At 52.2% G+C, this 14245-nt stretch overlaps 1 protein-coding gene across 1 annotated transcript; it reads left to right on the top strand.

Moving 5' to 3' along the window:
- The first annotated feature begins 11133 nt into the window (after nt 1–11133).
- On the top strand, nt 11134–13918 carry FOXD2 (forkhead box D2). The gene is given in 3 exon segments (XM_048498861.1): nt 11134–12296; nt 12299–12352; nt 12354–13918. Coding segments are annotated over 3 exon segments (1356 nt in total). The 5' UTR covers nt 11134–11474; the 3' UTR covers nt 12834–13918.
- Nucleotides 13919–14245: the final 327 nt, after the last annotated feature.

Below are 14245 nucleotides of genomic sequence, written 5' to 3'. Positions count from 1 at the left end.
GGCCATCGAACTTACTTCTGAGTAAACGTGCCCAGAATCCCCTTGCCCGTCTCCTGGGTCAATCGGAAGTCGTTCTTTTTGTCAGGGGCGTCCCTAGACCTTCTGTCTTCCGTCGGACCCGGTCGCCTGGCAGGAAAACGCTTCCCCCGCCTTTTGAGTGATGGGGTGTCCAGCTCGGGGGTCTGTTTCCTGCGAGTTCCGTGTATGGGAAGCCAAGGAAAGGCGAGACGTGATCTGCCCTTGGATGGGCTGGTGGCCCAACCGGATTCCTGGGCACCAGCAGCCACGGGGCGCTCAGCCGAGCTTTTGGTCGCCTGTCCTGCACAGCCTCGGTGGACCCGATCCAAGAACGACTCGCCGCGTCCGACGACTTTTAGGACAGCGCAAGAGTTTGGCGGGGCCAAGTTAGGGCAGCCTTTCTCTCACCTGCATTCGCTGGTCCGCCTGGCGGGACAGGGATAAGCCATTTTAGAGCAGCGGCCAATCTCCGTGTGCGTTTAGCGTTATCCGTATGGTTGGGATTGATCCAATTGTGCGTGGCCGTTTCGGCTACGGAGGCAACAGCTGTCTGGGGAGACTGGCAGGGCAAGCCCAGTCGGTGTCTGCTGCAGGGCACTGTTTGCCCAGCGGGTGGGGAATTGACCTAGCCCCCCTCCCCCCCACCCCACACACACACACGCAGGTGGGTACCGAGCTTGGTAAAGTTGAGAGTGCCTGCAAAGACCAATGTTAGCAGTCTAACTCTTGCAAGCCCCCTTCAGACGAAGGGAACTTTGCGTGTGTGTGTGTACGCACGCGCGCCTCTGCTGCGTTTAAGCAAGTAAGGGACCCTGGTACTTTTGTAGCGTGTAAGTGTAGTAGAAGCAGATCTCTTTCGTGGAGATTTTTAAATTATTGTTTTTATTATCATTGAAAGAAGGCGTATTTAGTTTCCCCACCAGCTATTCTTCTTCTGAACTCATCTTTCCGACCTTCGGATCCCCTCAATGATCTTTAAAAACCAGCTCCTGTCCGAAAAGTGCTTGATGGCGCCATAGAGCCCAGTTCTGACAGCAGCTTCCGCAGGCCAGATCCAACCTCACCAGAGGCCCGGGGGGCTCCAGTGCTTGACAGCCGGTGCCAGAGCAAATCTTTAATCTGGGAGGGGTCACACCACAAGCCCTTTTTGCCCCTTGCTGGCACAGACTGGGGCGGCGGCCCCGCTTTCCCCTGGGCTTCATGACCCCCCCCTTCCTGATTTGCCCAGTTGTGACAAGGAGCGCCGGGGCCGTCCACACCGCAGTCTTGAAACGGACAAAGTGGAAATTCGATCTGGCGCGTCCTTCTGTGTGTGGTCGGGAATCGCCGGCTGCAGCAGCTGCTTGAGACGTTTGTAATGACACTTTCGTTCATGCGGAGAGACCGAACGATTTACTCCATAAAAATGCATCAAGGGAGCTCTCTCTCCTTGCCAACACCTTCCAGTGCCCACTACTACGGGCTCCTCTCTTTATACACCTGATTTCCCTTTCAGTTGTCCAAACAGGTGATTAATCTTAAGTGGGAGGAAAGATGTAAGCAGTCCGAATCTTTTTTAAAGGAGCTCCCTTCCTAAAAACAACCATAAGATTCTCTCCTAATGGACACCAATGGTCACCATGTGTCCGGCTGGCGGGATGAGTTCTCTCTTTCCTCGTTGGCATGTTTGGAGCAAAAAGATGCTGAACTCCTCACGGGGAAGCAGGTCCTGCTGATTTCCGCGGGTTTGGAGCCAGAGCGAGCCGGGCTGACCTCCTGATGGCTGCAGTCCGGCGCCCAAGAAGGCCTCTCACGGCTCGCTCCCCACCACCTTCGCTCAGAAATCAGGCGCTAGGACGGGCATGTAGCTGGAGGCTCTTCCTGGACAACTGACCCGCCGCCCTCGGGGCTATTACAGGCTCAAGCATCGCCCCCCCTGCCGCCTTCAGATGGAGGCAGCTCTTGGGGAGACGCTGCCAGAAAATTTCCTCAAAAAATGTGGCTTAAGGACAGCAGCCTTTGCCCTAACCGGATTTGAACAAAGGGAGTCCTCCTTCCATTTCCCAGTCGGGGCTGTGGGTTTTCTGAGGAATCTGCTGGCCTGTAGCCACAGCCGACTGTGGGCATGAACGTAAACGGTTGCTTCCATTCGTAACAGAGATGATGAGCATGTTCCCTTTCAACACACACACACACACGGACAATAAGCAGGCTGATTTGGAAAGGCCCCGTGGCAGCCAATGGGCTGGCGTGTTTGGAAGGGGGGAGGTCTGACTTGGTCTTTCCTCCCCAGAGGAGACCTCTAATTGCCGCTCGCCCCTGTCTTGGAGCCGGGAAGGGAAGCATTCGGGGAACGGCCTCTAGCATTTGGAAGGAAGCGCCTGCAGCTGCCGTGGCCCGCGTGGTCCGAGTTAGGGCTGGAGATTTGATTGCCAAATGCCCGCACCTGTTTTGCAGAGGCAGCGGCAGCAGAGAAGAAGCGAGCAGCCATTCATCATCGGCGTTCTCACACTGCTTGCTAGCGGGGGGCCGCTTTATTTTCTCATTTTTTACATTTTAAAATATCAGCTATTGACATTCCAGTAGTTTGCGCTCTCTCGCTCTCTCGTGTGTGTGTGTGTGGATGGGATGGGGCTTTTCCGAAATAACCTCTCACGGCGCGTTCTGGAGAATTTCCGCCCAGTCCAACCCACCCACCCCCCGGGCGGGAGTAAATCTCTCTGAGAAATAGTGAATTACTGTGAGCGCTGACAGATCCCGAGAATCTTCTGCACCATCTACAATATTGATAAATGTCTGGTTTTTAGACTGAATCTGATTCGGTTCCAATCCGCTTCAGCGAGTTGGGGATCGGGCAGCTGACCCTTTTCGCGAAGCAATATTTCAGAACTCATTCCAAACTGCGCCAATTCTTTGCACAAGCGTTTAAAACAAGAATCTTGAGGGCTGAGTTGTCCAAGCAAGTTGCATGAGCGTCATCGCCGGGTCCGCATCATCAGTGGGGAGGGGAGAACATTTAAATCATTGCTCAAGCTGTTTTGTCTCAGGAAGGGTAGCTTTTTATTTTATCTTCGGGGATCAACTGGTTTAAATCTCGGTTGCGGCATTTCAAAGACCGTTTCCTCTTAAGCGAATTTGCTGCGCTTGAAATTATAATAGAGCGTCACAACGTTTCCAAGAACAAAGCCCCCAATGCAAGCGCAACAAATAACACGGTACACGTTCACAGTGCAGGCAAATGTGCTCCCCTTGGGTGTTGCTACTGTGTTTAACTAGCATCAGCTATTAACCCCCCCCCCTCCCAATAGTGCTCACATCAATTATCCTTTATTGTCTAATCTGGCGGGCAGGGAACCCCCCCACCCAGCTAGAAGAGGGGTCTGCCTCAAATCCTTTCAGCCAAAGATATCGAAGAGCTACCGTGGACATTACCGAGTTTGCGCGCTCTGCCAAGGACCCACGAACCTCGATGTTGGCTTGTGCTTCCTGTAAGGCTCAATAATGCCAAGAGCGTCTGTTTCTTACTGCGGTCCCGTCTCACCGATCCTTTCCTCCGAAGAAAGCCCCACTGAATAGCAGTCCAAGCCACCTCCCCCCCCCTCCCCGCTTCAGAATTGCTTGGAAATTGAAACGTAACAAGTGATCGAGATTTCTGACATGTCCACAATCTTATTCGAGTCATAAGAACATAAGAACATAAGAACTAGCCTGCTGGATCAGACCAGAGTCCATCTAGTCCAGCATTCTGCTACTCGCAGTGGCCCACCAGGTGCCTTTGGGAGCTCACATGCAGGATGTGAAAGCAATGGCCTTCTGCTGCTGCTGCTCCTGAGCACCTGGTCTGCTAAGGCATTAGCAATCTGAGATCAAGGAGGATCAAGATTGGTAGCCATAGATTGACTTCTCCTCCATAAATCTGTCCAAGCCCTTTTTAAAGCTATCCAGGTTAGTGGCCATCACCACCTCCTGTGGCAGCATATATATTCCAAACACTCCAATCACACACGTTGCGTGAAGAAGTGTTTCCTTTTATTAGTCCTAATTCTTCCCCCCAGCATTTTCAATGAATGCCCCTGAAAAGTTCCTAGTAATTGCTTGAGAAAGAGAAAATTTCTCTCTGTCAACGGCATTTTCTACCCCATGCATAATTTTATAGACTTCAATCATATCCCCCCCTCAGACGTCTCCTCTCCAAACTAAAGAGTCCCAAACGCTGCAGCCTTCTCCCTCATAAGGAAGGTGCTCCAATCCTTCAATCATCCCTTCGTTGCCCTTCTCTGCACTTTTTCTATCTCTTTCGATATCCTTTTGAGATGTGGCGACCAGAGATCTAGAACACAAGTACTCCAAGTGCGGTCGCACCACGGCTTTATATATGGGCATGACAAATCTTTTGCAGTTTTATTCTCAATTCCTTTCCTAATTATCCCCAGCATAGAGTTTGCCTTTTCACCGCTGCCATGCATTGAGTTGACATTCCCATGGACCACTATCAACTAAGACGCCCAAATCCCTTTCCTGGTCTGTGACTGATAGCACTGACCCCTGTAGCGTGTATGTGAAGTTTGGATTTTTTGTCCCTACGTGCATCACTTTTTTACATTTCGCTACTATTGAACTGCATTTGCCATTTCTTAGCCCACTCACCTAATTTATCAAGGTCCGCTTGGAGCTCTTCGCAATCCTTTTGTGGTTCTTACCACCCTACATAATTGTGGTATCATCTTGCAAACTTGCCATTTCCACACTACCCACCCCTACTTCCAGGTCATTTATGAATAATGAAAGTTAAAGAGCACTGGTCCCAAAACGGATCCTTAGGGGACACCACTCCTACATCTCTCCATTGTGAGGAACTTCCCATTTATACTTCCACCCTTTGTTTCCTGTTCCTCAACCAGTTTTAATCCATAGGAGGACTTTACCTCTTATTCCTTCATTGCTGAGTTTTCTCAACAGTCTCTGGTGAGGAACTTTGTCAAAAGCCTTTTAGCAAAATCCAAGTAGACAATGTCCACTGGTTCCCCCTTATCCACATGTGTCTGTTTACACCCTCAAAGAACTCTAGTAAGTTTGTAAGACAGGACTCTGCCTCTACCAAAAGCCATGCTGACTCTTCCTCAGCAGGGATCTTAGCTTTCTACATGTTTAATAATTTTATCTTTTAATGATAGATTCTACTAATTTACCCGTAACAGATGTCAAAATCCCTCACCTGTAATTTCCCGGGCCCCCCCTAGACCCTTTCTTAAAGATTGGTGTGACATTGGCCCATCTTCTACCAGTCTTCAGGGATGGAGCCTGATTTCAGGGATAAGTTGCATATTAATGTGAGAACATCAGCAATTTCATGCTTGAGCCTCTTTTAAGAACTCTTGGATGAATGCAATCTGGGCCAGGATTTGGTAGCATTTGGAGTTTATCAATGGCTGCCAGAACTTCTTCCTTGTCTACCACTAACTTCTGCTAGTTCCTCGGATTCACCTCCTAATAAGCTTGGTTCCAGGTGCAGGAATTTTCCTCACCTCCTCTTGGGTGAAGATACAGATGCAAAAGAATTCATTCAGCTTCTCTGCAATCTCCCTGTCACCTTTAGCACACCTTTTGTTCCTTTCTTCATCGTCTAACGGACCTTACCGCTTCCTAGCTGGCTTCCTGCTTTTGATGTACTTGAAGAACTGTTTGTTGCTAGGTCTTGATGTTCGCAGCCATGCGTTCCTCATAATCCTTTTTTTTGCCTCCCTTACAGCTAACTTCTGCTTCTCTTTTGCCACCATTACTTGTGTTCTCCCTTCTGGTATTCTTCTTCATCCAGTTAAGTTGGACTTCCATTTTTCCTAAAAGACATCTTTTTTTTTTCCTAATAATTACCTCAACCCTCCCTTTTGGTAACCATGGTGGCTTTCTTTTGGACTGGGCGCTGCAGCTTTCCTAACAACCTACCCGGAACACATTTCCAGCTGAGCTTTTTTAAAGGAACTGTGTTTTTAAATAACCTCCAAGCACCTTTGGACATTTTTTTGACTCTCTTTGATTTTCCCTTTCAGCTTCCTGCGCACTATCCCCCTCATCTTTGAGAAATTTCCCTTTCTGAAGGCAAATGTAACTACATTAGTAGTTGTCACTTGTTCGCATGCAGAGATAAAGGTAGTTTAAAGGTAGTTTAAAGTTCGAGTCCTCGCCCTCCCACTCGCTTGCAGCTCCTCTTTGTTTTGCTTCCCCAAAGGAAAACATCTGATTATGTCCAGTTTGTGTGCTCCTCTTGCTATTTTCCCACTGACACCGTATAAAATCACAGGACTTTAATCGCTACCTCCTTTCCAAGGATCATCATCGGATAGGGAAAGGGAACAGAGGGAGAGAGAAAGGAGGAGTGAGGGGTGAGGATCAGAAAGCGAGGAGTGACAGTAGATGGACAGAAAGTAAGAGAGGGGTCGGGGAATGAAAGAGAGAGAAGTGTGTGTGTGTGTGAGGGGGGGGGGAGAATTGGAGGAATCAAAGATGAGGAAATGGCAGGGTTCCTTGTACGTTTCCCTATTTCTGATGGACAAAGGTCATCAGAGAATATTGCGACGGAGTTAAACGGCGGCGTAACTGTAAGTGGAAAAGCAGTTTGCGATGAATTCTGATTTTGTTATAAGGAGGGGAAGGGAAAAGGGACCAAACAAGCACAGAACCGTTCGATTGTGCCTGCCCTATCCATGACCCCTTTAAGCCTTTAAGCCTTTGTGCTGTCATCCTATCCGGAAAGCTCAAGACTAATAAATAATTTTAAAAAACCCAGTGTATTAGTAATGTGAAGAGGTGACGCCCATCCCGAAGAGGCTCTTCTTTTCCAGCCCTGCTATTTAGGGTCAATTATTAGTCTCTTCCTCTAACCTTCCCCCCTCCCGCAACAGCTTGTAGGAAAGCTTTGGGCAACTGTCATTCCTGGTTTCTTTTTCCTCTGCACAGCACCCTGCACATAATTCTCTGGAATTCCGCGTTCTTCCTCTTTATGCTAGAAGTTAGTCAACACACACACGATCTTCTACAAGTTGTAACCAATAGCAAGTTTAGTGGCCACCCTCCATACCAGCTTCTGCTGAAATCATATGGACATTCACTTAGGAATAAAACTTGTTGGATTCAGTGGGACATTGCCCCTGGGAAAATATACTTGGCTTACACGTTTGAAGGGATGTCATATTGCAGACGGAGCAAGCTTGTTTTCTGCTGCTTCAGATAGTAGGATAAGGAGTAATGGATTCAAGGTGCTGGAGGAGATTCCACCTAAACATTAGGAAGAACTTCCTGACAGTAAGGGATGGTTGACAGTGTAATATGCTGCCTCAAAGGGTGGTGGAGTCTCCTTTGGAGGTTTTTAAACCGAGGCTGGATGGCCATCTGTCGGGAGTGCTTTAATGGTGTATTCCATGTGAGAGGGCTGGAGTACATGACCCTGGTGGTATCTTCCAGCTTCCAGTTCTAAGGTCTCCTGGTGAAATGGTGGAAATGGTTGAAACCAGCAGAGTTTACCTGAAGCTGACACTTGACCTCGCTGATTTAAGGGCTGAGGTAATTTGTCCTTTGGAATTTTGGCAGGTTTGGCTAAAAAGGGGTTTATATGTTTTCTGGAATTAATTGGGGGGGGGGGAAGGGATGTGTGCGGCTGCATCCATTCATGAGACTGGCCACTCATGTGGATGAGTTTGTAGTGTGTGCCACTAAGACTGCCAGATCTCCCTGCTCCCCCGCAGCTTCCCCCAAACCGCCAGGCCCAGAACTACTTTCTTCATTCCAAACTGAAACCTATCTGGTATCAGTGAAACTTAGGCCCCTTCCACACATGCAGAATAACGCACTTTCAATCCACTTTCACAATTGTTTGCAAGTGGATTTGGCTGTTCCGCACAGCTGCGAAGTGCATTGAAAGTGGATTGAAAATGCATTATTCTGCATGTGGGGAAGGGGCTTTACTGCGAAGCAAGTATATCTGAGATTGCAAGAGACAACGGGCAGCTTTTGTGAAGCCATTTGGGTAGAGGGGGTGATCCTTTCAAGCCATTCCTCTGCCCTACTCCAATGCAATCACAGGCGAGGAGTCCCCCCCCACACAGAAAAATGGAAGGGGTGGGGCACGTTGGCTTTAGGCCGACTTTATTTGTAAATGGCGATTGCAAGGAGCGGGGAGGTGCTGCTTGAAGACAAGCAGTGGTTTGTGGGCCCTTTGGAGGCTGAGCTGTGTTTCCTCTGGCGACTTTCTTCCATCCATCTGGCAAAGGAGGTGGTTTCCCTAGGCCTGGGCAGTGGGTCCTCCAGGGGGGCGGGAGAGAACAAGAATCCTCTTTGCTCTGTCCTTCTTTTGCATCCCCAGTGAATCCGGGCAACCGCTCCCACAAACACTCGACTTACCTCCAAGAAAAGGAGACGTACGTGTGTGTGTGTGTGTGTGTGTGTGTGTGTGAGAGAGAGAGAGAGAGGGGGGGGGGTTCTGTGAGACTGCGCGCGTGCCCCAATCTCACTGATTCCAGATACATGATCTGCGCATGAATTCAGCTTGGTTTCAAGCCTCCTCTCAGCTTCTGCTTGCTGTATGACTTAAAAAAATAAAAGGGGGGGGGGAATCTGCCAAAGAAAAAGAAGCAGACAGGTAGTGGCGTGTGGGTGGTCCTCCTTTCCACCAGATGCCACTGGATCCTGGCTGCCATCCTAAACAAACGTATTTGTGAGTCATCGTAATTAGGATCGGGCTGGCGAGGCGAGGTAAGTGCTAAGCTGCTGCTCATCTCATGTGTTGGAAGTGAAGCATTCCCATTTCCCTGGTCTGCGGAGCGCGCCAGTGGGGATTTCTGAGGAGGGGGGTTGCGGGGGGCTCATTCCATACGAAATATCGGTTCTCCTGGCGCTTATAAGGAGCATCCCTGGAGCCATCTAAAAACTTGGCCATTCTGCGTTGAAAGTATCAAAAGAGGTAGGGAAACCTTCCATCCTCCTCAGTCCAGGCCCTCCAGAAGAAGCTTAATGGGTTCCAGGAGTGCGGGAGTGACTGGGCCGAGAGTCGGACTGGATCGAACAACGAGGCGGCCTTCCGCTTGCCCACGGATCTGGCGGGTTTCAAGCGCTCCTAACCGTCTCCTCCACAACCTGAAGCTATCTATGCTCTGCAGCATCCCACGGATTCAGGGCGCTCTCGGGGCTGGGCAGCTCAGCCAGGAAGCTCAGTTGGGTGACTCTGGTCAGGCAGCCGAAGCACCCGGGTGGAGTGGGGTGTTGTAGGGGGTGGGGAATAACAAAGAAGGAGGGAATAACAAATAAGGAGGCGAGCAGTTTCTTCGCAGTTAATTAGCAATATTTCCTTCTGAGCGGATCAGTTACATCAGGAAATAAATTGTTGAAATTAGTGGCACTCATTTCTGTGCAAAAGCAGTTAAAGTCAGGTGTGAACTAGTTATCCCCTATGGTTATTTCTACCCCTCTTTGCGTCCCGACAATCTCCAGGTGACACTGGTAATCTAACGGCTGCCTCCTAAACGTAATGGCTTCCAAGTAAGTCGTATTTATTTTGACGTCAGTTACCTCTATTGCTGCCCACCTCAAGTTAAGCGCATTGGGTTTAAATATAGTTTGTTTCCGGTTTGGGTTTGTATGCGCTGGAATTGCCCTGACCTGGGTGGTCCAGGCTCTCCTGATCCCATTGGATCCAGGCAGCTAAGCAGAGTCGGACCTGGTTAGCACCTGGATAGGAGAGGGAGGCGATAGCAAACCACCTACGTCCATCTCTGTCCATCTCTTGCCTAGCAAACCCTACGGGGCCACCAGAAGCCCGGCCAGACTTAAGACACTTTCCTCCACCGCCCTTCAATTTCGACTCGAGCTCATTGCTGAAGAGCCTTTCAGAAGTTCACGTGGCATTTAAAGGGTGGAGTCAATGAGCGGGCGGTGTGCTCTCCAACCTGCGAAGTTGGGCTTGTCTTTTCTGTGTAGGCCAGCTCGTGTTTGCGGCTGAACGTTTTATGAGTCTGTTGCAATACATTAAAACTGGCTCAGGAGAAACAGGATCTCGAGCGGTTTGGCTCTAATATTTTGCAGAGGCTGTTCTAGGGACTATTCCGAATGGCTTCGGAATAAGACATGTAAATGCAGGAGAGATAATGAGAAGTAGGATACTGGCCATTTTAGCTTCCAAAGACTAAAAGGTGAGAATATTTGGGGTGCCAGCCCATTGAAATAAAGGAGCATAACTTCATTCATTTTCATTATCCCGTAGCCCTGAAAACTTTCCTTTGGAAAAGGGGTGGGGGTGTGTGAAATTGAAATGATTCTGTTGACGGATATGGACTGAAGAATGGGTGATTGCTTCCCGACAGTCCGACCCACGAAGCAGTTAAGCGAGAATGCCATCCATTCACACACCATGTATTCTCTTGTTTCAAATATTTCTATGTCCTGCCTTCCTCTTGACAGTGCAAGATCTAAGGCGACCCGAGCCAGCGTTTCTTTCAAATATCCAGACAACTTTGGCTTTGTTGAAATAAGAGGACTTTTTCCACAGCAGAGCCGCGGGACAGTCTTCTTAAAGGCGCTTTCGTCGCCACCAGAATGTCAACGCCTTGGCTTGGCTGGCTCCCTTTAAGGCTGCCGATACGTAGTAGCCAAGTCACTGAGGACGGTAGGCAAGCGGGGCTGCTCGGCGGGCCGTGGCCGGCTGTTTGGTCCAAGTGCTAAACTGGAGAGGGCAGAAACTGGGGGAGGGGGCGTGGCTTCGGAAGCGCACCTGCGCCCCCTCAGGTGTCAGAAATGGGTGGAAAGGCACAGGAGCCCCTTCCCTCAGCACTGCGGCCGGCCTGAGCTCTGCTTTGGATTACTTCAGGAAAAGCGCCTCATCCCAGCTCTGTGCCTTCGCGACCCTCCACCTGTTGTCCAAGATGGCGCGCCCAGCGGAGGCCAGGCGGAACGGGAGGACCAGGGAACGTGTGTGTCTTGTAAGGGGCAAAAATGGGTGCCAAGACCGGCAACAGCTGTGGTGGGGTAGCCGTGAGAAACTTGCGGCGCGCTGAGACCCGGACCTCGCTTGGACGGCGCGCAGGCCGGGAGAGCGCGCGCGCGCGCGGGGGGGTCTGCCTGCGCTGAGCACGTGACGCTCCGGGAGCACTATAAAGGCTGCTGGAGTTGGCCGAGGCGCTTCAGTGCCAGGGAGCAGGTCCGGCTGGCGAGAGCGGCGCAGAAGGGACGGTAGTCTCCCATCCCCCCATCCCCCATCCCCCATCCCCCCTCTGGCCCGCCCCACCGCTTTCGCCCCGCCCCGGTCTCCTCCGCCGGAGGGGAGGGCCTTTGCGAGGGGTGCCGGTTGCTTTCCTGGGCCCGGGCCTCTCGGGGAAGTTGGCGGCACCGCCTCCTGGGACGCCTCCCTCGCTTAGCCGCTAGGGGGTGGCCAAGCGGAGACGCCCGGAGCTGGCGAGAAGCGCGGCGGTGGTGGTGGCGGCGGGAGCAGCAGCATGACCCTGGGCTGCAGCAGCGGGAGCAGCAGACCCTGCGCCTTGCTGGCGGCGCCCTCGTCCTCGCCCGACGAGGAGGACGACGAGGAGGAAGACGAGGCGCTCTCCGACCTGGAGGACGGCGACATCGACGTGGTGGGGCCGGCTCACGACCATGGTCCGGCCAAGTTCAGCGAGGAGGACGACCAGGACGAGGAGGACGACGACGACGAGGCGGCGGAGGCGGACTTGCGCCTGGTGCCCAAGGCCCCGGAGCCCGCTCTGGGGGGCGACCGCCCGCCCGCCGTCCCCGCCTCGGCGCCTCCAGCCGCTCCCGCCACGCCGGTGGCCTCGTCATCGGGCGGCGCGGCCTCGGGCAGCGGGGGCGGCAGCAAGAACCCTCTGGTGAAGCCGCCCTACTCGTACATCGCGCTGATCACCATGGCCATCCTGCAGAGCCCCAAGAAACGCCTGACGCTGAGCGAGATCTGCGAGTTCATCAGCGGCCGCTTCCCCTACTACCGGGAGAAGTTCCCCGCCTGGCAGAACTCCATCCGCCACAACCTCTCGCTCAACGACTGCTTCGTCAAGATCCCCCGCGAGCCGGGCAACCCGGGCAAGGGCAACTACTGGACTCTGGACCCGGAATCCGCCGATATGTTCGACAACGGCTCCTTCCTGCGCCGCAGAAAACGCTTCAAGCGCCAGCAGCAGCAGCTCCACCCGCAGCCGCCCGACCTCCTGCTGCGCGCCGCCGCTGCCGCTGCCCTCCCTGCGGCTTTCCTCCCCGGCTTCGCTTACGGACCTTACGGCTGCAACTACGGGCTCCAGCTGCAGAACTTCCACCCCCACCACCCCCATCACCCCCACCACCACCCCACGGCCGGAGGCGGGGCAGCCGCGGAGGGCACTTTCCCCTTCCAGCCTCCGCCGTGCGCCCTGCCCGCGCCGCCTGGCCCCGCAGCCTCGGCGGCCGCCCCGTCGGTCTTCTCCGGCGGCCTCTCGTCCTTCCTGGGCGCCGAGCTGAGTTGCAGGAAAGCCTTCTACCCGGCCGGCCAGCTCAGCCCCACCGCCTCCCTGTTGCAGAGCCTTAAGACGGACCAGGGCGCCGGCGCCGGCAATAGGCCTTCCTTTTCCATAGACAACATAATCGGGGGCGGCGGCGGCGCGGCCCCTCCGCCGCCCAGTAGTGCGGCCAGCAGCGCGCCCGCTTCGCCTTTCCCGGCGGGCCACGGCGGGGGGCAGGCGCAGGTCTTGGCGATGCTCTCCCCGGCGCTGACGCCCATCCCGAGCCACTTGAACCTCACCCACGACTCGCTCCTGCAGGCCGGACAGAGCTTTGCCAATAAACTCACAAACCTCAGCAGCTGCCCTTTTTGAAAGGCCGCCAGTCCCCGAGCCCCGATGCCAGTCGACCCCCCTCCCCCTGTCCCCCCTGTCCCCTTCCTCCTATTGTGTGTTCAAAGGTAGGAATCCTTCCTTTCTTGAGACTGTTTGGCGTCTGGATTGATTCTGGGTCTTTCTTTCTCCCTGCCAAATAGAGGTTGGGCTCTTTGAGGCCGGCCGGGAAGATTTCACCATTGTGCCCTCTTTGAAAATACGTGTGGGGGTGGGTGGGGGGAGAATTCCGGCAACTTCTACGAGTGAACTTCTACGAGGAGTAGTTTTCTACACTGCAAACCCCAAACTATTCAGGTGGAAGCAATCTCCAAGGGCTCCCTTAGGTCTTGCTTCCCTGAAAGTGTTTAGGGTCCAGGGGGGCAGAATACAGCACCCAAGTCCGCCAAATGCTGCCCTTGAGAGCCTGGCTGTAACTTCCGGGCAAGTCTCATAACCTGCAAAGTTCCTCTGGAGAAAGTGTTCTGAACGTGGGAGTTTCTCAGCTCCCAGCAGTACTTCGGTTCAAGGGCCAAGCACTCTACTTGCAGACATCCGATCCCTGTTTACTCTGAAGCAAGTCCCACTTAATTTGCCGGGACTTACCCCCCAAGGTTCAGGCCTTCGCTTGGAGTGGGCGGTGGATCGGACTGCCCTTCACAAGAAAAAGTCCCTGATATTCTTTTATCTCAAATGGTCTGTGAAAAAATTGGAGCATTTCTTTTGAATATCCATGTGGCAAGATAATATTGGAGTCACGGTTCCCTAAAACGGGAAGGTCAGGTTATATATATAATAAGGCAAGATTTCAAGCGCACGATGGCCAGAGATCAGGAAGTCCTCCATTACCCAGCCTCCCGCCTCTTCTCTCCGCCCCTTCAACGTGTGTGTTTCTTGTAAATCTGGACTGATTTGTGTGTGTGTGTGTGTATCTTGTGCTACAGAGCCTGCTTTACCTTCCCCAGTAGCTGTGCACCCACTCTATTTTATTGAAAGAATTGTGAATAATTTGATGTGGAAAAGGCAACATAATTTTTGTCCACCTTTGGTGTAAATTAATAAATGTTTGTGAACTCTTTTAAAAGAAACCCTGTCGGTTTTACTATTCGCTGTCTTAATTGCAGAAAAAGAGGGGGACGGAACAGCTCACTCTAACAGCAGCCTGCTAAGCCTTAAACTTAACATATTCGGTTGTATTATTAAAAATATAAGTAACCTAGGTGGAGTTCTTAAACTTTGTAGTATATAGAGGCCCAAGATAATTATAAGATTGATGTCAACAATTCCTGTGTTCGGTGGCAACCCACCCAGAACTGGGTCTCTGTATTAAGAGGATCAACTTCCGTGGGGATCCCTGAGGGACTTAATTTGAGATCAGTGCCCTTGAAATAAGCAAGACAAAACCGTTAAGCCCA

This window comes from Sphaerodactylus townsendi, linkage group LG05 (genome assembly GCF_021028975.2).
Source record: "Sphaerodactylus townsendi isolate TG3544 linkage group LG05, MPM_Stown_v2.3, whole genome shotgun sequence".
Taxonomy (NCBI): domain Eukaryota; kingdom Metazoa; phylum Chordata; class Lepidosauria; order Squamata; family Sphaerodactylidae; genus Sphaerodactylus; species Sphaerodactylus townsendi.
This window is presented reverse-complemented; position numbering and strand designations above follow the sequence as displayed.